At 34.6% G+C, this 25,700-nt stretch overlaps 1 protein-coding gene across 1 annotated transcript in view; it reads left to right on the forward strand.

The window, feature by feature from the left end:
* The window catches only part of KHDRBS2 (KH RNA binding domain containing, signal transduction associated 2), a 642,723-nt gene that overhangs the window by 571,488 nt on the left and 45,535 nt on the right, over positions 1-25,700 (forward strand). The window contains exon 7 of the mRNA XM_057699271.1: positions 13,815-13,897. Within this exon, the coding sequence (XP_057555254.1) occupies positions 13,815-13,897 (83 nt within the window). The remainder of the gene's footprint in view (positions 1-13,814; positions 13,898-25,700) is intronic.

Raw genomic sequence — 25,700 nt, forward strand, 5'->3', positions numbered from 1 at the left:
GCTGCTATCCTAACTGCCTGCCAGGGGAACACTTAATCCTCTTTGCAAGAAAATATCATCAGGCAAAAACCTTCACAGATGTCCATAAACAATGTCAAGAGTTCAGTAAAAAAAAATATGACATATCAAAAACAATATCAAATCAACAAAAACTGAGGAAAAATAAAGATATGATTCAGACATTGGAATTATCATCCAGGGGTTTTATAGTAACTGTGATTAATATATTCAAGAACATAGTGGGGAAAAATGGAGCCTAGTCCCAAAAGACTTGGAATTTTTTAAAGAGTCAAATGCATGTAACAAAATGCAAATAGATCTATGTATTATTCCACTGGTTGAAAACTTTCCATGGCTTTCTTGCCTATAAGATGGAAGTAAACTCCTTACTATGTCATAGGAAGCATGTCAGACCTGACTCCTACCTACTTCTTTAGCCCAACTGCCCACCATTTCTTAAGTATTTTGTGCTTTTGTTAGATCCAACTGCTAGTGGTTCACCAGTGGTTTTTTTTCATGTTGGCATGCATTCACACTTGGAAATTGGAATGCTGTGACACTACCCACTTGTCCATCTAGAAAATATATATTTATCCACAAATAACCATCTTGAATAAGGCCTTCCCTGAGATTTTCCACCTAAAATCCCCAGACAGATTTAGGCATTCTTTCCAATGTGATCTCAGAGCCCCTATAACATAAGCTATTGAGGCAGTTTCCACTGCTATTTCAATTTTTTATACACCTGTTGATCACCTCTAGTAAGCCAAGAGCTTACTTATGCTAGAGCTGACTTGTGCTGGCTCACAAGATCCCTTATAAAATTTCCAGGAATTTCACGAATTGGTTGTTAAACACAGCTGTTATTAAAAATTAAATTTTATAAACTTAAAATTAATTATATTAAAGAAAAAGAGTAAATATTTAAAAACTCATTGTTATCTAATTATTTCATTACACTTTATTCTTTAGGTTATATCTATTGTTTTGTATGACAGAAATAATATATAATGGTGTGCTACTGTTTAGCTCTTCTCAAATTTGTTTTTAAGGATTTTATGTTGATAGCTTGAAATCAGCCATGGAAAGAATATTTACACCACAGATATTGGCAAATGTTAAAAGCCAGGGTTTGATTTTTTTGTTATGATGATTCTGTAGATAAGAAAACTATGAAGAAAATGTTAATAAAGCAGATTTTCCTTAAAAGTCTGTTATGTCTATAGCCTTTATATTGTGACTAGAACACAAAATTGAGGAAATGTTTTTCTAATATGTAAAAAGTATTGTCCAATTCAGAACAAAGTTGCTCACAACACGACAAATGAGTAAAGGTCTGCCCACACATACTTGAGGTCTCCCTTTCATATCGCTTGTCAACATAAATGAAAATTTCAAGTGACATTAAAATCAGATTTATACATGTTCATCAATATAGGGGTGTCTTTGCTGAATCAAAGAGTAGTCAAATATTTATCTGTGCTGTGATTTATTGTGGTGCTATTGTAACAACAGAATTATAAAAATTGATAGTGAGCTTTTCAAGAACTAGCAAGTCACACCGGAGTTATATGTGCACAGAACTTACAATAAATTCTATATTTTATCTATAAACTGAGTGTGATAAATTTTATTTTTAATGTAAAGGAAATATAAATTTTATTTTAAATATAAATTAACTAACATGTTGTTTCTATTTGTAAATAGTGTGCTTTATGTCAGCAAAATTTATAATGACATTATACACATACACACATACATCCATACAATTTTTTTAAACACCACTGCTTGGGAATGTCTAAAAGACAGGAATATGTCTTATTCTTCTTTTACCTCTGTTGCTGGGAGTAATAGGTAATTCAGTGGTTAATATTTATAAAGTCTGATGAATTACTATTATATTAAGCTTATTGTAAAGCCAATATTATTTACTTTTGAAAACCAACAATTAGTGTAGAAATTATAGTTCAGGAAGGGATGTTTAGATCAAAATGACCTCCTTAAATTAAAAAGTTAGGCATATTTGGGCCAAGAAATACATTTTCCAAAGTAGGTTTGAAAAAGTGGCTCTGTAAAACTTTGTGTTTATAGCATATGTGTATATATATGCATAGTATATATGTATCCTATAGGCTGCTGTGCCCAATACTTAGATGTATAAAGTGATCTAAAATTTATAGGACACTACAGAGAACTTGTCCTCTTCTTTCATTATTGCTCAGGCCTCTTGTAAGGTCTACATTTTATATTGTACCTTATGCAAATTGTACAGGACTTAGCGACTCTCTGGAAAATAGCCAATATTGTGTTTCCTCAAAAATCCAATGAGGATCTGATTTTATTTGGCTCAAATATAGAAAACCAAACAATTTGTGACATTACAAATATTAAGAAATTCTAGATAAAAGGGATATTCTTCATGTTTCAGAAAGAAATGAATCTTTTCTTGGGCATTTTCTTTTCTGTGAGAGATGCCAAATCATCTGTCTTCAGCTAGAAAAAAAATCAAGTTAAAACTTTTAATCATAGAGGGAGGTTTTTCCTTTACTGGGACATCAGATGTATGCTTTATTTTAGGAAATTCTACTTTGAGACCGTGATAGCATAAGTAGCCTCTAAAACAGTCTTAGTTTATTAGTAGAAATATGCTAATAGGCTGGGACATAACATCCCAGTAATTTCTTGAAAAGAAACAGCAGAAAAATGGAGCAACAGTGGGAAAAATTTTTAGAATTTTTTTTTAATTTTATTTATTTATTTATTATTTTTGGGGGGTACACGAAGTTCAATTATCTGTTCTTATACACATATCCCTGTATTCCCTCCCTCCCTCAACTCCCCCCCACCCTCCTGTCCCAGTTCTCTAAGGCATCATCCATCCTTGAGTTGAACACCCTTTGTTATACAGCAGCTTCCCACTGGCTATCTATTTTACAGTTGGTAGTATATATATGTCTATTTTTAGAATTTTTGTTCTGTTATGTTTTCATTTTTTCTAGTTGAATACTTAATTTGAATCTCTTGCAGATACTGACTGCAAGCCCTTTTAGAAGCATATTTATTTTAGTAATTTATCTTAGAAAATCACAGCATGCACAGATGTAGAGAACAAACACATGGACACCAAGTGGGGAAAGCGGGGAGGGTTTGGGGGCGAATGAATTGGGAGATTGGGATACCAAATTGTACATTCTAAATATATGCAGTTTATTGTATGTTAACTGTATCTCAATAAAAGTTCTTAAAACAACAACAACAAAAAGAAAACCACAGCATGATCTATATTTTTACCTGTCCTAAGAAAACCACATAAATATTTACATCAAATATTAGAAAACAAAAATAGATTAAGTATAAGTATACACATTTACCTTCTCTTTCACAAATGTACAAGTAATTATGGACAACTGCACTATATGCTTTGGGAAATTGTGGCTTGCCAGGAAAGAATTCTATCTATTCTGTGTATTTTCTGTGTTAAGATTTTTAAAAAGTGAAAGTGTAAATGAGGAAAGAAAAGGTAATAGTCTTCCACAGACCAAATGGTAAATCTGTTCTTTATAAATAGAGATAATAGTACTCTCTACTCATCATTTATAATATTTCCCTTTTGGTGGTGATTGATTTGAGTCAATCCATATCTACACTGGATGAGAATAGTCTCCTTTGTGCAAATTTAACAATTCAATACATATTTATTGAATGAATACTCTATGGAATACACTATGCTAAGCACCACAAGGCATCAAAAAAAGTGATTAACTTGCTTTTCAGGAGCTTACATTCTAAAAAGAGAGAAAATTATAGAAAAATAAATATGGTACATGTTTAGACATTCTGGGTAGCAGTGAGAAGAAAAAAATAGGCTATTAAATTCAGAGGGTAGAGAGTTACCTTGTGCTTGATAGGAGCAGGAAAATCTTCCTGAAATCATGTAATGTAAATGGCCTTTAGAAATCAGTAGCATTTTAACAGATAGAAGTAGGAGAAAGGAAGGCCATTCAGGAGGCTGGAGGCCTCAAAGACCTGCACCTGCCACTCTGTGGCTATTCTAGCCCTTTGCTATTGAACACACACACACACACACACACACACACACACACACACACACACAGTCACACCCCCAAGAAAAGGAGCAAAATGAAACAAAATTTGCTTGCCTCCTGTTTGAAGCTAGAGCTCTTGAGTCCTGAGTACAATGTGGAGATGAATGAAGCTAAATTTTCACAAACTGGGTGCTGGAAAAGAGGCACCTGTGGCAAATATCATTAATCCCCCAGTTACAGACCCAGGTGGATGCCCAGGATAGAGAGCTGGGAACAGGCACTGCTCATTGCAGCACTGAGAAATTCTAACTGTGATGTTAACTCTTATTCTATTCAAGGGGAGATGAGGCCTCAGGATTAGCATAGGATGCTGATAGAAGGAAATCTCTCCACACTCTTTATCAGAGTGTGTATGTAAATATTTTATAGAATAGTTGAAGATGAATTTTTAGAATTCTACCATTAGTAAAATAAAAACAAGAAGCGATATCATACAGGACACAAAGATAAAATTAATGCACCAATCCAGAAGAACCAGTATCTCACTAGTGAGAGTTCTAGAAAGCGAGAAGAAAATTTAAGCACTTCCCAGAACTGGAAAGTATAAGCTTCCAGATGGAGAGAGCTAATTAAGTACCCAACACAAGGAATGAAAGGAAATGCACACACAGGAGCACAGCACTGGGAAATTTCAGAACATCACAGAAAAATTGTAAAAGCATCTAGAAAGGGAAAAAATAAAATGAGACAAAACAAAACTAGGTCACACACAAGTAGAAGGAATTCTCAATGCCATATGTATGTATTGATAGAAAACATTGAATCTAAGCCTGCAAAATTTTGATTGAAAATAATTGTCAGCCTAAACTTTTATACTCAGCCAATCAGTCCTAGAGAACTAGAATTTTAAAATTTGTAAATATTCAACACAATATCACATATGTAGTATTCTTTCAAAAATATTCAGTGGGAATGTAATTATGAGAATAATCAAACAAATTGAGAATGTGAGATAGTCGGCAAAACAACTCATCTAGACTACTAAAAAACTTAGTGTCATGGAAAGCAATACAAAGGTGGAGGAATATGCTAGCTCCAAAAAGACTAAACAGATATAATGACTAAATGCAATTCATGAATCTTGATTGGATTATGATTTTTTTTGAAGGGCAAGACAAGCTTTTTTTTTTTAAGCTCTTTATTGGAATATAATTGCTTTACACTCTTGTACCAGCTTTTGAGGTACAACAAAGTGAATCAGCTGTATTTATACATATATCCCCATATTTGCTCCCTCCCATGACTCCCTCCTGCTCCCCCTGTCCTGGCCCTCTAAGGCATCAACCATCATCGACTTGATCTCCCTTTGTTATACAGAAACTTCCCACTAGCCATCTATTTTACAGTTGGTAGTGTATATATGTCTATGCTGCTCTCTCACGTTGTCCCAGCTTCCCCTTCGCCACCCACCCCCCCAACTCCATGTCCTCCAGTCCATTCTCTGTATCTGCATTCATATTCTTGCCCTGTCACTGAGTTCATCAGTACGGCTTTTTTTTTTTTCCAGATTTCATATATATGAGTTAGCATACAGTATTTGTTTTTCTCTTTCTGACTTACTTCGCTCTGTATGACAAACACTAGGTCTATCCACCTCATTACATATAGCTCCATTTCATTCCTTTTTATGGCTGAGTAATATTCCATTGTAGATATATGCCACATCTTCTTTATCCATTCATCTGTTGATGGGCATTTAGGTTGCTTCCATGTCCTGGCTATTGTAAATAGTGCTTCAATGAACATTACGGTACATGTTTGTTTTTGGATTATGGTTTTCTCTGGGTATATGCCCAGTAGTGGGATTATTGGATCATATGGTAGTTCCATTTTTAGTTTTTTAAGGAACCTCCAAACTGTTTTCCATAGTGGCTGTACCAACTTACATTCCCACCAACAGTGAAGGAGAGTTCCCTTTCCTCCACACCCTCTCCAACATTTAATGTTTCTAGATGTTTTGATGATGGCCATTCTGACTGGTGTGAGGTGATACCTCATTGTGGCTTTGACTTGCATTTCTCTAATGATTAGTATTGTTGAGCACCTTTTCATGTGTTTGTTGGCCATCTGTATGTCTTCTTTGGAGAAATGTCAATTTAAGTCTTCCACCCATTTGTTCATTATATTATTTGCTTTTTTGGTATTAAGCTGCGTGAGCTGCCTGCATATTTTGGAGATTAATCCTTTGTCCGTTGCTTCATTGGTAAGTATTTCCTCCCATTCTGAGGGTTGTCTTCTTGTCTTGTTTATGGTTTCTTTCGCTGTGCAAAAGCTTTTGTTTTATTAGGTCTCATTTGTTTATTCATGATTTTATTTCCATGATTCTAGGAGGTGGGTCAAAAAGGATCTTGCTTTGATGGATGTCATAGAGTGTTCTGCCTATGTTTTCCTCTAGGAGTTTTATAGTGTCTGGCGTTACATGTAGGTCTTTAATCCATTTGGAGTTTATTTTTGTGTATGGTGTTAGGAAGTGTTCTAATTTCATTCTTTTACATGTTACTGTCCAGTGTTCCCAGCATCACTTATTGAAGAGGCTGTCTTTTTTCCATTGTACATTCTTGCCTCATTTGCCAAAGATAAGGTGCCCATATGTGCTTGGGTTTACCTCTGGGATCTCTATTCTGTTCCATTGATCGTCCTTTCTATTTTTGTGCCAGTACCTTACTGTCTTGATCACTGTGGCCTTGTAGTATAGTTTGAAGTCAGGAAACCTAATTCCACCAACTCCATTTTTCCTTCTCAAGATGGCTTTGGCTATTTGGGGTCCTTTGCATTTCCATGCAAATCGTAAAATTTCTTGTTCTAGTTTTGTGAAAAATGCCATTGGTAATTTGATAGGGATTGTGTTGAATCTGTAAATTGTTTTGGGTAGGATAGTCATTTTCACAATGTTGATTCTTCCAATCCAAGAACATGGTATGTCTCTCCATCTGTTTGTATCGTCTTTGTTTTCTTTCATTAGTGTCTTATAGTTTTCTGCATACAGGTCTTTGCCTCCTTAGGCAGGTTTATTCCTGGGTATTTTATTCTTTTTGTTGCAATGGTAAATAGAAGAGTTTCCTTAATTTCTCTTTCTGCTCTTTCATTGTTAGTGTATAGGAATGCAAGAGATTTCTGCACATTAATTTTGTATCCTGATACTTTACTAAATTCATCAATTAGTGCTAGCAGTTTCCTGGTAGAATCTTAAGGGTTTTCTATGTATAATATCATGTCATCTGCAAAGAGTGACAATTTTACTTTTTCTTTTCCAATTTGGATTCCTTTTAATTCATTTTCTTCTCTGATTGCTGTGGCTAAAACTTCCAGAACTATGTTGATTAATAATGGTGAGAGTGGGCAACTTTGTCTTGCTCCTGTTCTTAGAGGGAATGCTTTCAGTTTTTCCCCATTTAGAATGATGTTGGCTTTTGGTTTCTCATATATGGCTTTTATTATGTTGAGGTAATTTCCTTCTGTGCCCATTTTCTGGAGAGTTGTTATCAAAAATAGATGTTGAATTTTGTCAAAAGCTTTTCTGTGTCTATGGAGATTACCGTATGTTTTTTATCCTTCAATTTGTTGATATGATGTATCACATTGATTGATTTGTGTATATTGAAGAATCCTTGCATCCCAGGGATAAACCCCACTTGATGATAGTGTGTGATGTTTTTTATGTGCTGTTGGATTCTGTTAGCTAGTATTTTGTTGAGGATTTTTGCATCTATATTCATCAGTAATATTGGTCTGTAATTTTCTTTTTTTGTGACATCTTTGCCTAGTTTGGGTATCAGAGTGATGGTGGCCTCATAGAATGAGTTTGGGAGTGTTCCTCCTTCTGCTATATTTTGGAAGAGTTTGAGAAGGATAGGTGTTAGCTCTTCTCGAAATGTTTGATAGAATTTGCCTGTGAAGCCATCTGGCCCTGGGCTTTTGTTTGTTGGAAGATTTTTAACCACAGTCTCAATTTCTGTACTTGTGGTTGGTCTGTTCATAGTTTCTATTTCTTCCTGGTTTAGTCTTGGAAGATTGTATTTTTCTAAGAATTTATCCATTTCTTCCGGGTTATCCAATTGGTTGGCATATAGTTGCTTACAGTAGTCTCTCATGATCTTTTGTATTTCTGTGGTGTCCATTGTTACTTCTCCTTTTTCATTTCTAATTCTGTTGATTTGTGTCTTCTCCCTTTTTTTCCTGAGGAGTCTGGCTAATGCTTTGTCAGTTTTGTTTATCTTCTCAAAGAATCAGCTTTTCATTTCATTGATCTTTGCTATTGTTTGTTTCATTTCTTTTTCATTTATTTCTGATCTGATCTTCCTTCTGCTCACTTTGGGGTTGTTTTGTTCTTCTTTCTCTAATTGTTTTAGGTGTAAGGTTAGGTTGTTTAGTAGATATTTCTCTTGTTTCTTGAGGCAGGACTGTATTGTTCTGAACTTCCTTCTTAGAACTGCTTTTGCTACATCCCATAGGTTTTGGGTTGTTATGTTTTCATTGTCATTTGTTTCTAGGTATTTTTTTATTTCCTCTTTGATTGCTTTAGTGATTTTTTGGTTGTTTAATAGCATATTGTTTAGCCTCCATGTGTTTGTATTTTTTACAGTTTTTTTCCTGTAATTGATATCTAGTCTCATGGCTTTGTGGTCAGAGAAGGTGCTTGATATGATTTCAATTTTCTTGAATTTGCTGAGGTTTGATTTGTGACCCAAGATGTGATCTATCCTGGAAAATGTTCCATGTGCACTTGAGAAGAAAGTGTATTCTATAGTTTTTGGATGGAATGTCCTATAAATATCAATTAAATCGAGATGGTCTAATGTGTCATTTAAAGCTTGTGTGTCCTTATTTATTTCCTGTTTGGATGATCTGTCCATTGATATAAGTGGGGCGTTAAAGTCTCCTACTATTATTGTGTTACTGTCAATTTCCCCTTTTATGGTTGTTAACATGTTCCTTATGTATTGAGGTGCTCCTATGTTGGGGGCATAGATATTTACAATTGTTATATGTTCTTCTTGGATGGATCCCTTGATCATTATGTAGTGTCCTTCCTTGTCTCTTGTAATAGTCTTTACTTTCAAGTCTAATTTGTCTGATATGAGTGTTGCTACTCCAGCTTTTTTTGAGTTCCATTGGCATGGAAAATCTTTTTCCATCCCTTTACTTTCCGTCTATATGTGTCCCTTGGTCTGAAGTGGGTTTCTTGTAGACAGCATATAGACGGGTCATGTTTTTGTATCCATTCAGCCAGTCTGTGTCTTTTGGTTGGAGCATTTAATCCATTGACATTTAAAGTGATTATTGACATGTGTGTTCCAATGACCATTTTTTAAATTGTTTTGGGTTTGTTTTTGTAGGTCTTTTCCTTCTCTTGTGTTTCCTACTTAGAAAAGTTCCTTTAGCAATTGTTGTAAGTCTGCTTTGTTGGCACTGAATTCTCTTAACTTTTGCTTGTCTGGAAAGCTTTTGATTTCTCCCTCAAATCTGAATGAGATTCTTGCTGGGTAGAGTATTCTTGGCTGTAGGTTTTTCTCTTTCAGGACTTTCAGTATATCCTGCCATTCCCTTGTGGCCTGTGGAGTTTCTGCAGAAAGAACAGCTGTTATCCATAACGATTTTCCCTTATATGTTATTTGTTGCTTTTCTCTTGCTGCTTTTAATATTTTTTCTTTGTGTTTAATTTTCATTAGTTTAATTAATATGCGCCTCGGTGTATTTCTCCTTGGGCTTATTCTTATGGGACTCTGTGCTTCGTGGACTTGATTAATTATTTCCTTTCCCATGTTGGGGATGTTTTCCACTATTACCTCTACAAATATTTTTTCAGGCCCTTTCTTTTTTTCTTCTTTGAATGTTGATGCACTTAATGTTGTCACCAAGGTTTCTGAGACTGTCTTCCATTCTTTTTATTCTCTTTTCTGCTTTGTGGCCATTATTTCCCCCATTCTGTCTTCCAGCTCACTTATTCATTCTTCTGCCTCAGTTATTCTGCTGTTTATACCATCTAGAGTATTTTTATTTTTGGTTATTTTGTTGTCCATTACTGTTTGTTTGCTCTTTAGTTCTTCTGAGTCCTTATTAACTGTTTCTTGTATTTTCTGTATTTTGTCATCGAGATTTTGGATCATTTTTACTATCATTAGTCTGACTTCTTTTTCAGGCAATTTTCCTATTTCTTCTTCATTTATTTGGTCTTGTGGTTTTTTTTTCCTGCTCCTTTGCCTGCATGGTGTTTCTTTGTTTTCTCATTTTGTCTAATTTATAGCATTTGCTGCCTCCTTTCCCTGTGCTGCCTAGTAGTAATTCTTCTTGTTTCTGGTCTCTGCCTCCTGTGATGGGGTTTGTCCAGTGTCTTGATTAGGCTTCCTGGTGACAGGGTCTGGTGTCTGCTTTCCAGTGTGTGGCTCTGTGTCTTTCTCTCTGATGAGTAGGGCCTTGTCAGCTGGTGTGTTTTAGGGTATCTGTGAGCTTAACATGGCTTTAGTAGTCTGTGTGCTGATGGGTGGGTTTGTGTTCCTGTCTTGTTTGAGGTGTCCAGCACTGGGAGTGGCAGACAGCTGGATAAAGCCAGGTCTTGGACTCTGATACAGGGCTCTTTGAGAGTTCCCTGCAGTTAATATTCCTTGTGTCTGAGGACCCCCTAGTAGTCTAGCATCCTGGATTCGGTGCTCCCTCCCAAGAGCCTCCTAGTTGACTTCTGATGGAGTAGTCAGACTTCAGATGTTGCTTGTCCCAGTTATGTCAGGATCTTTGCAGTCCTTTCTGGTGTCCAAGGTTGTTTGCTGGTGTTCAGCTTGTTCTCTGTGGGAATTATTGCATCTTTTGGTGTATTCCTGATGCATCTGTGGAGAGGGATGCATTCCACGTCCTTCTACTTTGCTGCCATCTTTCTTCTCTCTCTCCTGTTTTTTCTGTGAGTTCCAGCAGTGGCCCAGGGTGGGGAAGGGAGGCTGCAAAGGGTGGACAGACCTGGAGGAAGGGCTGTAATCAGAGGGAAGTATCCTGGGGCTTGTTGAGCTGCTGTGCCGGAGTGGAGCAGAGTGACATGCGGGGCACACGAGGAAGGTTGCTGGTGTCTTTGACCCTGCCCACAGCAATGATGGGCCCACTGTCTCTTGTTCTCTGCCTCCAGCTTTGTCACCTCTGTGACCACCATGGCAGAGCTACCTCCGGATTATGATTTTTTAAAAAATAGCTATAAAAGAACTGTTTTTGACAATATCAGAACTTTAACTATGGACATCACAGTAAATGATATTATGAAATTATTGTGAGCTTTTTTGAGGGAGTAATAATATTGTGTCATTTTAAGAGCATATGCTTATACTCAGGAGATGAAAGCTGAGCTCTTTTGTGATGAAATATCATATTTCTGGAGCAGACCTGCGAATTGTTTAGTATATATGTGTGTGTGTGTGTGTATACATGTAAACATACATAGTGAGATAATACAGATGGGACAAAATTGGCATATCTAGATGAAGAGTAGATGAATTCATGGTACCATTATTTAACTTTTTTGTATAATTAAAATTATTCACCCAAAAAAAGGTAAAATAAAGAAGCTAAGTATGGAGGGAGTGTAAAGCTAAAAAGGAGAGGCAGGGAGAGAGAGAGAATGCAAATATTTCTCTCTAATATACCTCTTATGAAGCTTACTGAAGAGTGAAAGAGAAGTTTCAGGAAGAAATGAGAACAAGCAGAAGATAGAATTTGGTAAAAGGGAATTTCACTCAAACAGTGGTAATGGTGGGGGGGTGGGGCAGTGTTGAAAACTACTCTGCTTTCAACCCCAGGAGTTCAGCAGTCTAGACCAGTGCAGTGATCCAGCCCTGTAGGAGGTGGTCTCCATGGGGCACGAAAGGAAGTGAGAGATTATCTGATGTCTTGGGATATTTGGAAATATTATTGCTAGATTAGTGTAACTATTGGGACAATTGAAAACAAATAATTCTAAATAAAAAACCAAGAAAATAATAAAGTGAATGAGCAATTATTAACTTTAGGAGAAACAAAAAGATATGAAAATAAAACAGAATTATACTAATCTACTTGTATCACTTGTGAATAATAATTATTTATTACTCAGTAACAAAGTAGACATTTACTATTTAAGGAAAAATTATGATGAAACTATATTAGGAAGGCAGTTATAGGGAGACATATTGGGAGGCCTCTATAATAGAACTAAATCCTTAACAACATGAATGGCCAGTCAATAATGACTAAAATTCATAAATCAAGCAACATAAATTTAAACATACTACTTAATAACAAAAAAAAAACACACTAAAATGCTACTAAAATAACAGATGAAAATGCTAAATAAGAACTGGAAGCTGGAGAGGGACAAGACAACTGCTATTTTGTGGGCATAAACCCTTTAGTACTATTTTAAAATAATCTGTATGCAATATTTTTATATACAAAAGTTAACTTTAGATTAATTTTTTAAAAATTCAATAGGAACTTAATTATAACATTCGAAGATCAAATGGAGAAACTGTTCCATACTGCAGAGCATAAATGTGATGAAATGGAAATCATTAATGGAAAAATACAAGAAGTCAAGGTCAGACTCAGAAAATCTCAAAATAGCATTATATAACAGGTAAACCAGATGGGGAGTAATAAGGAAGTAATATTTTTAAAACTTTCTGAAGTTGATGAAAAATATTAGTCTTCAGATTAAATGGCCTCGAAAGTCTTAGTTAAAATTAATGTGGAAACTTTCACATCTGCACATTCTTTTGTTTAAATTTCTGAACACAATAAGGAGAGAGATTTATAAGCCTCCAGACTGAAATGGAGTTATAGAATTGGTAGGGTGAGGTGATTCCAAGGAAAGAGATGAACCAGCAAAGGTGCAGAAGCAGAAAAACTAAAGGTTTTCTCAGAAGTTGGGAGTAATCAAGATGGATAGCTAGGGTTTAAAGTCAATGACCGTGAAGGGAAATAAACTAGATCACTCACAGAGCAATGTGTAACTGCAGTGTATATTTGCTAGCTTGCTTGCACATTCTGCAATCACAAATCTGCATTAACTTTGTTAGCATGAATTTAGATAATTAAACCACCACACAACGTAATTTTAGTCATGAGATTTAAAAGCCATAAAATGCACAAGGTATAAAGTCTTTATTTCAGTTCTTTTTCCTTTTCTCTTCCTTCCTCTCTTCCTTCCTTTTCCCTTTTCTTTCTTTCTTCCTTCTTTAATTCTTTCCTTCTTCCATTTCCTTTTTCTTAAACAATAATTACTACATCTTCTTTACTGAAAGTTACTGAAGGATCCAGATTTTAGTTTCAATCTTAATTATGATTATTATTAGGGTAAGAAAAAAATCCCAGTAAGGTTGTAACAAATAGATTAGTGTCACCATTAGGTTACCATAATTACTCTTAACTACTCATAGTTTTTTCCAAAAAAAAAAGTATTTTGAATTTTTAAAATTGTCGTCATTAGTATTGATCAAAATTCTGAATAAATTCTGGAGTGAGTATTGCTACTTCAATGATATGCTGAGTTTAATGATTAAATATTAAAATCTGATCCATAAAATATTATCCAACGCTGTATGGAAATTTTTAATCTAATAAAATGTGATGCAGAGTAACTAACCAAACATAAAAACTAAATTAAGGTCACCTTATATAAAATCTCATTACAAAAACAGATTGTAGTTACTCAAATTGACTGCTAATCCCTCTTTCTACCATTTTCTACCTCAGGGTTATGATGATGGCTATGGGGGTGAATATGATGACCAGACCTATGAGACCTATGACAATAGCTATGCCACTCAAGCGCAAAGGTAAGGTATATATTGTCCAACACATCCTTCTCAGTATGATTTCTAATCCTGCTATTTTATTTCTTGTATCTGAATATCAGTTACAATATGTGAAAGTTTCTAGCAGTGGGTTTTCTCCACTGTCCTTCTGAATTATTAGGTTGCTTTATAGACTGTGAGAGATAAAAAATAATAATCTTGCAATTGCTAATAAGGAAATAGTAGTGTGTTGTTTTAAGACTAGATTATCATCACCAATCAACTCATTAAACAAGCTTGTATTTAATTTAAAAATACTGTTATTTTTAGAGATTATTTTACTGAATTCATAATCAAGACAGCAATAAAAATAAGGCACTTGTTCAGTGTGAACTTGTTGCCCAGAAATGTAATTTTCACTTTTAAAACAAAAGATCAGGAAATGTTATTGATGCTCTGAAAAGAGGAAAATTCTTAAAACATCTTATGGAATCAAAAATTCCTTTCCTTTCTTAACTGTGATTTTAAAACTTCCAACAAAAGTCCAGGGCCAGATGGCTTCACAGGCAAATTCTATCAGACATTTAGAGAAAAGTTAATACCTATCTTTCTCAAACTCTTCCAAAAAATTGCAGAAGAAGGAACATTCCCGAATACCTTTTAGGAGTCCACCATCACCCTGATACCAAAACCAGACAAAGATACTACAAAAAAAGAAAATTATAGGCCAGTGTCACTGATGAACATACATGCAAAAGTCCTGTACAAAATACTAGCAATCTGAATCCAACAATACATTGAAAAGAGCATAATCAAGTGGTATTTATCCCAGGGATACAAGGGCTTTTCAATATCTACAAATCGATCAATGTGATATACCACATCAGCAAAGTGAAGAATAAAAACCATATGGTCATCTCAGTAGATGCAGAAAAAGCTTTTGACAAAATTCAACACATATTTATGATAACAACTCTCCAGAAAGTGGGCATAGAAGGGATATACCTCAACATAATAGAGGACATATATGACAAACCTACAGCTAAATTCATACTCAATGGTGAAAAGCTGAAGGCATTTCCTCTAAGATCAGGACAAGATAAGGATGTCCACTCTCGCCACTTTTATTCAACATAGTTTTGGAATTCTTAGCCCTGGCAATCAAAGAAGAAAAAGAAATAAAGAAAATCCAAATTGGAAAAAACATAAAACTGTCACTGTTTGCAGAGGAAATAATACTATACATAGAAAATCCTGAAGATGCTACCAGTAAACTACTAGACATCATCAATGAATTTGGTAATGTTGCAGAATACAAAATTAATACACTGATCTGTTGTATTTCTATACACTAACAATGAAAGATCAGAAAGAGAAATTAAAGAAACAATCCCACTTACCACTGCAACAAAAAGAATAAAATATCTAGGGATAAACCTACTTAAGGAGGCAAAAGACCTGTACTCAGAAAGCTATAAGAGGTTGATAAAAGAAATCAAAGATGACATAAACAGGTGGAAAGATATGTCATGTTCTTGGATTGGAAGCATCAGTATTGTCAAAATGACTATACTATCAAAGACAATCAAATTCAATACTATCCCTATCAAATTGTCAATGGCATTTTTCACAGATAAAAATTTTTTTAAGATAAAAAAAATCTTAAAATTTGTATGGAGACAAAAGAGACCTCAAATAGCCAAAGCAATCTTGAGAAAGAAAAATGGAGCTGGAGGAATCAGGCTGTGTGACTTCAGACTATACTACAAAGCTATAGTCATCAAAACAGTATGCTACTGGCAGAAATATAGATCAATGGAACAGGATAGAAAGCCCTGAAATAAACCCACACATCTATGGTCAATTAATCTATGACAGAGGAAGCAAGACTAAAATGAGAAAGAGAGTCTCTTCAATAAATGGTGCTGGGAAAACTGGACAGCTACACATAAAAAAAAATAAAAAAATTTTTAACACCATACACAAAAATAAACTCAAAATGGATCAAAGACCTAAATGTAAGACCAGATACTATAAAACTGTTACAGGAAAATATAGGCAGAACACTATTTGACATAAATTGCGACAATATCTTCTTCCATCCATCTCCTAGAGTAAGGGGAATAAAAACAAAAATAAACACATGGGACCTAATTAAACTCAAAAGCTTTTGTACAAAATAAATCATAAACAAAATGAAAAGACAACCCAAGAATGGGAGAAAATATTTGCAAACTAGTGACCAACAAGGGATTACTCTCCAAAATTTACAAACAGCTCATGTGGGTTAATATCAAAAAAAGAAAAAAAAAAAAACAAACAAAAAAATGGGCAGAAGACCTAAATAGACATTTCTCCAAAGAAGACATACAGATGGCCAACAGGCAAATGAAAAGATGCTCAACATCACTAATTACTAGAGAAATGTAAATTAAAACTACAATGAGGTATCACATCACATGGGTCAGAATAGCCGTCATCAAAAAGTCTACAAACAATAAATGCTAGAGAGGATGTGGAGAAAAGGGAACCCTCCTTCACTATTGGTGGGAATGTCAATTGGTGAAGCCACTGTGGGGACCAGTATGGAGGCTCCTTAAGAACCTAAAAATAGAGCTACCATATGATCCAGCAATATCACTCCTGGGCATATATCTGGAGAAAACCAAGATTTGAAAGGACATATGCACCCCAATATTCATTACAGCCACTGTTTACAATAGTCAGGACATGCAAGCAACCTAAATGTTCACTGACAGATGAATGGTTAAAGAAGATGTGGTATACATATATACAATGGAATATTACTGAGCCATTAAAAAGAATGAAATAATACCAATTGCATCAACATAGATAGACCTGGAGATTATCATGCCAAGTGAAGTAAGTCAGACAGAGAAAGACAAATATCATATGATATTGCTTATATATAGAATCTAAAAAAAATGATATAAATGAACTTATTTACAAAACAGAAACAGACTCACAGACTTAGAGAATGATCTTATGGTTATTGGGGTGAAGTGCGCGAGGGGGAGGGACAGATTGGGAGTTTGGGGATTGACATGTACACACTGCTATATTTAAAATGGATAACCAACAAGGACCTACTGTATAGCACAGGGAACTTTACTCAATATTCTGCAATATCCTAAATGGGAAAATAATTTGAAAAAGAATAGATACATGTATATGTATAACTGAATCACTTTGTTGTACACCTGAAAATAACACAATGTTTTTAATAACTCTACTCCAATGTAAAATAAAAAATTCTTTAAAAGTGAACTATGGGCTCAAGATATGAATTTTGGGAGGACACAAACATTCAGTCTATAGAGATCATATTTCTCCAAGCCATTCTTCCTCGCTTTTGTGTTCAAATCACCTGCAATTCTTAAATAGAAGCCAACTGTTTTCATAACATATGGTATGAAGGAACCAGGGCAGGGGAGAGTCATCAAAAATAAAAGTGAATTGCAATGAAAAAAACAAAAATAAACAAAAAAGCAAACAAACAATTTCTCTCCTTTCTTGATGGATCTCAGAGATTATTGAACAAATCCCTTTATATAGACATAAAATGTATGATATCAATGAATTTTTACTTTTTAAAAGTTAGATTTATTGAAGTATTACTTACATATAGTAAAATTTGCCCATTTAGGGCACAGTTGTATAAGTTTGGCCAATACAAACTATTATATAAGCACCACAAAAATTATGATATAGGGCTTTTTTATCAGCCCCAAATGTTTCCTTATTGCTCTTTAGAGTCAACTTTTTCCCCACCTCAGGCCCTGGTTCCCTTTTTTCCCCACCCCAGTGAACCATGATTTGCTTTTTATCACTACAGTTTTGCCTTTTCTTAAATGTCATATAAGTAGAAACAATACAAAGTATAGCATTTTCAGCGTGGCTTCTTATGCATTCTGTATCTCTTCATGTTTTTGTGTGTATAAGTATTTTGTTCCTTTTTATTATGGTGTAGCACATCACTGTCACAAAATCGTTATAGCATTGACCATTTACTTATTGGCATCCAAAGAGATTTGGATGCATTATGTAATATTTGGAGGAGGGAAGTAGCAAAGAAAGACACCACTTTAAGGTCATTATGGAGTGGAGGACATCTACATGTCATATTACACGAGTGTGAATTTTTCATGGCCTGAGGAACGGTATAATGAAAGGGATGAAAGGAAATTCTATTTAGGGAAACCACTCTAGGCAATTAGAAAAAAACTCATGTGAATATAAACCTTTAAAGTTCAGCATAGCAAGATATAATTACAGAAATGATCATTTTACTTTGAGTTTTTGGTTACTTTGTAGTAGGGTAAATAAAAAAGGCAAGAGCTTCTGCTCTCTTAATTGTTCCAATTACGTATTGGAACACAGCAGTTACTTAGGATGGGGGACAATTTTGTGTCACATCACAGACACTAAATAGAGTATTGTATGCAAATTGGCTATGTATTTAAAACATTTGCTAATATTTTCAATCAAATTTCTATTGCATCATGTATATTAGTGCATAAAATAGTGATAATAAAGTTCAGTAACTTGTGTTGGAAATTGGCAGAAAACACAATTACCATACACTACAAACACTGCTAGAATAGAGTAAAATTTCTTGATGTAGCTCTAGAGCTTGGAATAATTTTCTGAAAGTGAGGCACTTTCTGCATCTTTATTCTGGTTAGATCTAATTAAGTTTGATTCATCCTAAGAACAAGGAAGAAGAAAAAATTGGGGATTACAATAACTTATCTTGAATATTTGAAAAGTGAATACTAGGATAATTGAACATAATTATATATAAAATTTAATGGCAATATAAAGTAATCTGAAAAACCATTTTATCTTGTTTTAATGAAGTATAATTTATATGTAAAAATATATTTTCTATGCACTCTGCTACCTTCTCTTTTCCCTTTCTTATCCATTAAATTTTCTATGGCAAATTCTTCCCACCCTCCTAGGCCCAGCTCAGAAATCAACTCTTCTGAAAGCCTTTCCTTAATTGTGTATTTGTGAATAATGTATTTCTACCTGAATTCCAACAGCATCATATCTTTACTTCTCTATGACACTTTCTCTCTCTGCCTTGTGTTGGGATCATTAGCATACATTTCCCTTGTCACCCTTACTACTTGCCCAGAATCCTAGTCTGATACACCCTCAGGTCCCTTGAAGCATGTAACACTGTGGCTTTCATAGGGTACGTGCTGAACAGATGATCACTGACTGAACGAATGTCAGATCTAAGAAGTACCTACACAATGGAGATAAAAAAAAAAAACGGAGCCTCTTCCTTCAACAAGAATACAATATTCAGAATTACATGTATCATTTTCACTGACAAAATATTTATGTATTTCTGAGGTATCTTAGTGCTAAACCAGAAAGGATAAAGAAAGAAGGTCATGACATTAGTTACAATGATACTAATACTCTATATTATAATAATTATAAGATACCTATTTTGGTCAAAACATATACTCAATACTAGGATATTGTCTGGCATGCAAGAAGTTCCCAATATTTATTGAATAAATATATGAAAAATAAATGAATACATTGATGAAGAATGAAGTTAGCACTATTATTTCAGAAAACTCTGTGAGGAAGAATGTTTAAATAGAATACTGATTTGCAATAGAAATGGATAAACACTGAGGAATTTTTTATATAATGAATTAAATTCCTACCTTTAGATTCCTTCTACTGATGCAGCTATGCCAACAGAAGGTAAGAATAGCATTTTAGTTAAATAAGCACTTATTAAATGATTACTTGTGCCAGAGAGTATACACACCATACAGTGACAATATATATTTTTCAATTTTTAAATATATTTTAACATTTTCTCCTAATAATTTATTGGAGGATATGTCATATGCAAGCTGCATATATATTTAAATTAATATAAGTGAAGCAACTACTACAGAGTAATCAAGTATTAGGAATTAGAAGTAAGAGAAGGTTTATTTTCTACAAGAATCAGTATGGAATTGTTTCTTTTTCAAGTGGTGGCTCTTAAATTGGACTTTATGAAGTGTTATTTGGATTTATGGAGGTAAATAGAGAAAGCTTTTAAAGAACGTGGAATAAAGAGAAATATGTGAACAACACTTCTCCATCAAAAAAAAAAAAACCTCTCCATTATTTACAAACAACATGAATATTATTTTGACATTGTAGTGGTCAAATTAGAGGAAATGCTGATTTAGAACTTTGCAGGTAAAACAATAGGTTTTGTATGACTTAGCAGAACTGAGATAAAAGGAAAAACATCTTTACATAAAATGGTCTTTGCCTAGGTAACCAGCACAAGTGAATACAGCATTTGTGGAGATTATAAAGTAGGATCCAGCAGGTGCCTAAATGGAATAATTATTTCATCTTTAATAGAGAGTCTAAAGGAAGTTCACAAGGTAACAATCCTACAAAGGTTCACCTAGAGTTCAGAAACTACAACTTTAATTAATCCCCAGTTGTCTTGTAAGGTATTGTTACTTGTGGAAAATTTCCAATGGATCAGAAAAGGGACTTTGCTAAAAGTTCCTTAGGAGGCAGCTCAACTAAATGACACATTAAAGACTGGTAAAGATGACAATGATATGAGGGGTCTCTGACCATCTTTTTCTCTTGCTCTGTGTCTATGAGAAAAAAAAATGAAGAAATAGATCGATGAGTTTATTATGCAAGTTTCAAATTGCAGGACTAGTATTGCTGTTTCCAGGGGAACTCAATTACTTGAAGTTTTTTGCTTAAGACAAGTTACATCTGTGATCAACACCTTTAATTGGAGCAAATATTAAATTCTGTTCATGTTCTGATATCCTATTTTTTATGTACTCCTCAAAGTCATTGACATTTTCAGAGATCAATCCTCTGAAATCACGTAAATTCACAAGTCTTTACCAACCAATTGTTTTTTTTTCAGTGCAAGACTCTACGCCAAACCAAATCATAAGCGCAGAAAAAAGTTACTTTTGTGTACTTAGAGACAAATAGTAATATTGCAAATGAAAGTCAAAAGAGCAATTCTGATCTTTGATTCTTATACAATTTTAACTTGGATGCGAAATGTTAAGAATTTTTAATTTTCCAATGTAAATTTCTAACTGCAGATTTGTAATAGGCAAATATCAAAATGAAAGCCTTTGCTTTTCTTGAAACATGAATCAGGTGTGTGACTCACACAACCTAGGAAAATAATCCTCTTTTTCCTACATTAATGGAGGAATGTGCTAGGAGAGGAAAGATAAAGGTCCATCTCATATATAAGGCAGTAGTTTCCAAAGTTTTCTAGAAGGAAGACTCTCTTGGAATATCTATAAGTGTCAGGGTCTACACAGCAGGTGAAAAATTAGGCTCTTAAATTAGGATAATTTGAAGAGAGCTTAATAAGGGAACTCTTTTCAGAGTGTAAGGAAACCATGAGGGAAAATGTAGTGCCCAGGCTTAGTATCCCTGGGGCAAGGTATTTATCACCAAAAACTAGGAATGGAAGGAAGACAGAAAGCTGTTAGAGAGGCCTCCTGACAGAGAAAGAGCCCTCTCCTTTGAATCAGAATGGTAGCCATGGCCAGCCCGCAAAGAGGAAGCTCAGGAGTTAATACCCGTCCTCACTTTGCTCCCATTGGCTGAGCACATTAGGAGGCAAAGGATAAGAAAATGAGTAGATGGAGTTGCCATTAGTCCTCCCAGGTATAAAGCAGGCTGGAGAGGAGGGTGGAAGTGGAAAGGCGAATGGAAGAGATCCTGCACAACATTCAAAATGATTACCAAACCTCAATGACCAGTCACTGTACGTATTAGTGTCAGTTACTTGAAGATGTAAATAATGAGACATATTTGTTATGGAAACAGTAGTGCTTTTAAATTAATTTGTATTTGATTAATGAGAAAGCATTTATACTAAAAAAAAAAAGCCACAATATATATGAACATATAAATATACATTTGTGAACAGATAGCTTCTTGGACACCCTAGCACAAGTTAGCTCTTCGAGGGTCAGAGCCCCCCCAGTGGAGACCGCTGCTGTGTTGTTCAGAGGCTGCTTGAAACTAATGATTCATGATAACTAGCATTAGTTTTGTGCTGGCTGCTATGTTAATTGTTTAGGATCTTTAGCTCATTTAATCCTTGAAGTAACACATGAGGCAGAGCAAAATTGAAGCTTAAAAATGTTAAATGACTTTCTCATGTTCACTCAAGTAGTAAATGTTGGTATCAAAATCACACCTGCTAACTCCAGGATCCTCAGACATAAAGACTAATAAATACTGTCTGAAAAATCTAAGTAGATTTATTGATTCAGCAGACTTGTTATATACCTGAAAAATCCAAGGAGAATATGCTTTAATATAATAAGAATGTAGCGAGTTATCTACATGCTTTCAAAGGGCTCTGACCAAAGGATACTTCTAAGCAGGAAAAAAAAAAAATGAAATTACTTAACTATTGTTTTTAAGCTATAAGTTTAATGTGAGCCCTTGTATTTGATAATAAGATTCTACAAAAACACTTCTAATGAAAACTTACATGTAAGGCACTGCAGTTACCCAGTAACTTAATAAAAATGATAATATAACACCCTGTCCTATTCATATGTGTCACTACTTGCTATAAAGTGACTCACCCTCGTTTTGTAATTCAATTCTCTTATGTCTCAAACTATAGTCAGTGATGAGATTGAATTTACAGATGGTTATTGAATTTGAGATACCTTCCCACAGTTTATCTACTAGTTCCGTTCATGGCTTTCTCACACATCCACAGACCTCTGCACAAATAGAGGACTTGGTATTGTTTGAAAATAACTCAACAGAGTGGGAATCAAGCTCTGTATACACACTTTTCTTTTGTTATTCTCATTTGACATACTTATTTTAAGTAGCTAGGATAACTGTTAGTTTTAGGAAAGAACCAATGGGTTTCTTCAAATTATTCATTATGTATTCATTGTATTTGCTGATTTTTTTTGTTAATTTAAGGTTAATTTTGATGATGTCTTAACTACTTGCCTAACTAGTCGATTTGTATTTAAAAATATACATTAAAGTACATTTTATAAGACTCTACAAGAGTTAGAAAAATCATTTTCCCTGGTCATTTGAATGACACTTTTCCCAAGAGAATTTAAGGAAGTGTCCAATTAGTAACTAAAAGCTGTTCAGTCATTGACTGAGATCAGGACATGTCAGCATGTCAGTCATTTCTCCTCAGTAAATTCATTTAGATTTGCAGACACTCCTTAACAGAAAACAGGAAAGTATTAGGCAAACCACATACAATTAGAGCTTCAGAAATGGGTAGTATCAGATCATCTTAGACTCTTGAAGGACCTGATGTGTTGCAAAAGGCCTAGTGTTAAGGTGAGTTAAAGAACCCAAGGTGAAATTCTGGTTTCCACAGTAGATAAAGAAGTTTAGTTTCACCAAAAAAAAAAGATATATATTTAACAGATAGTTAATCAACATACTTAAGTGGCCATGAATGTTCATGAATGTATGTAATTGTCGAGGTGTAACAATAAGCCTGTGGCAAACTGGAAAGTGTGTGCTTTGTCTAAAGCAACAATCTGTTCAGCTTTAGGATATCATGGCCATGCAGTCCACCTACGGTAAAGGGCCTAGTACTGTTCTTTTTTTTTCCCAAAGAAAATCTGGAAATCTAGCTTTTCTGGTTACTGCTCCTGAATAACAAACTACCTCAAAACCAAGTGGTACAAGTTAAACACCTTTATTATGCTTGAGGATTTTGTGTATCAGGAATGTTAACAAGGCACTGGAGGTGTGACCCATTTCTACTTTCCTATGTCTGGGGCCTCAGCTGGGAAGTCTAAAAAGGTAAGTTGAATTCAATGGCTGGGAGCTGGAATCATCGGGATGTTTTACTCCTAGCACTTGATGCTAGATGTCCATTGATATCTTAATTGGGGCTGCTGTTTGGAATACTCATGTTCAGTACTCTCCATGTCACAAAGGCTTCTTCACAGCATGGCAGCCCAGAGCACCAGATATGAGTATCCCAAAAAACAAAATAGAAGCTGAATTGCCTTTTATGACTTAGCCTCATCCTGTTAGTTACAAGCAAGTCACAAGTCTAGCCGGATTCAAAAGAAGGGGTATTAGATATCACCATAAAATGGGGACTGGCATGGTTCAAGGATGAAAAATTTTATTGTGGCCATTTACAGAAAATATAGATTGACACATCAGTTTTTCAGTGCAATATCCTGATTTTTGCACACTGGCAACTAATTTTTTAAATTAAACACTTTAAAGACTAGTGTTAGGTAGCCATGGCCATGTTTTCTAAATTCTGCTCTATGCAAACTAATCAAGATAGAGAATAGGTCATATTCAGAAAATGCTTCTAAGGGCACAGTAACAAGGAGTCTTTCAAAATGGCTATCTGAGGGCAGTATGTGGTCTCTGTTGAAAGATGTTCTAAAATCCAAGGGTGGTCTATTTGTAGACAATTAGGGAAGACAGACACTCAAATAAATGCATAGCATGTGATGAATACTATGCTAGAAGGATGTGCTAGAGGGTTTGAGAGTACATAGGAGGCCATCTAAGAGCAGGGTTAAGAGAAAGTACCAAAAGTCTTCTCAGAAGAATTGATGCCAAGCTGCCACTTAACCAGTGAAATGAGCTTTAGCCAGGCAAGGGTGCAAAGACAAAGAAATGAAAATATAATTTATTAGTAAATAATCACATGTCCTTCAGGTGACTCAGATTATAAAATAGTTGGGAGTGGCGGGGCATTCAGCTAATATGATAGAAAGAAAACAGGGAAGCCTGGATACACACATAGAAATATGAAAAGAATGGTATTTGGATAGAATTTGAGATTGTCATTGAATCTAGAAGTTAGTCATCTTTGGAGAAAATTATGATCATCCTTTTTCCTCATCAGGTTGATTTGGTCATTTGCGCTCAGTAAGTTCTCCATTAGTTGCTATTTTGTCCCTTTCCTGAAAAACCTTTCTGTCCTTTCATTGCTTTCCTTGGTTTCTTAGTCAATTTGCACTTAAAAAAACCCTCCAGATCTTGCTTTTTTGCACTTGGACACTAGCAATGAAAGAATGGAGATTTTTTTTTTTTTTTTTTGTAATACCATGGTCAAGATGGAAAATGTGGATCTGTGATCTTTAAGTTATAGGGTAGAAACACCAAAAGTAAAACACTTTTGATACTGGGAGGACTTTAGAAAAAGGAATAGAATTTATCTCAGATGCATGCTAAAATAGAGTTAAAATAAGATATAGATATTGTTCATTTTTCATAATTAGTATAGTATTTACAATATCTTATTTTACTGTTTCATTAAATTAGTGTTTATTAAGGGCTTGATGTGTTCTAGGTGCTAGAAATAGAGTAGTAAACAATTTCCTGCACCTAAGTACAGGGACACAATCCTATAGTTGCAATACTGTGGACCAGATGTTTCATATTCAGAATTGTTTGTATTTTAGAAAGGCAATACAGTGCATGTACTATATATTGCATATCACCTCTAGTGGCATCTAGGCCAAAAATATGCTAATACTATTGTATTGAAATATAAATAACTAAACTTAGCAGGATATAAATGGCTATAAATAGCTTCTTATTTTAGGTCAGAATTTTGTTACCAAATGATTTCACACACCCAATTAAAGAAAAAATTGTGATGTCAAAGCTCTTGGATTTAGAATTCAAATGTAATTGTGGACTTGTATTCTAATATTGTAAAATATTTAGTAATATTGAATTATAGGGGATGTGGGAAAGAGGCAAGAGAGGAGTCCGAAGGCTAGGCAAGGAACACTAGACAATTTCT

The sequence above is a fragment of the Hippopotamus amphibius genome, chromosome 11 (genome assembly GCF_030028045.1).
Source record: "Hippopotamus amphibius kiboko isolate mHipAmp2 chromosome 11, mHipAmp2.hap2, whole genome shotgun sequence".
NCBI lineage: Eukaryota > Metazoa > Chordata > Mammalia > Artiodactyla > Hippopotamidae > Hippopotamus > Hippopotamus amphibius.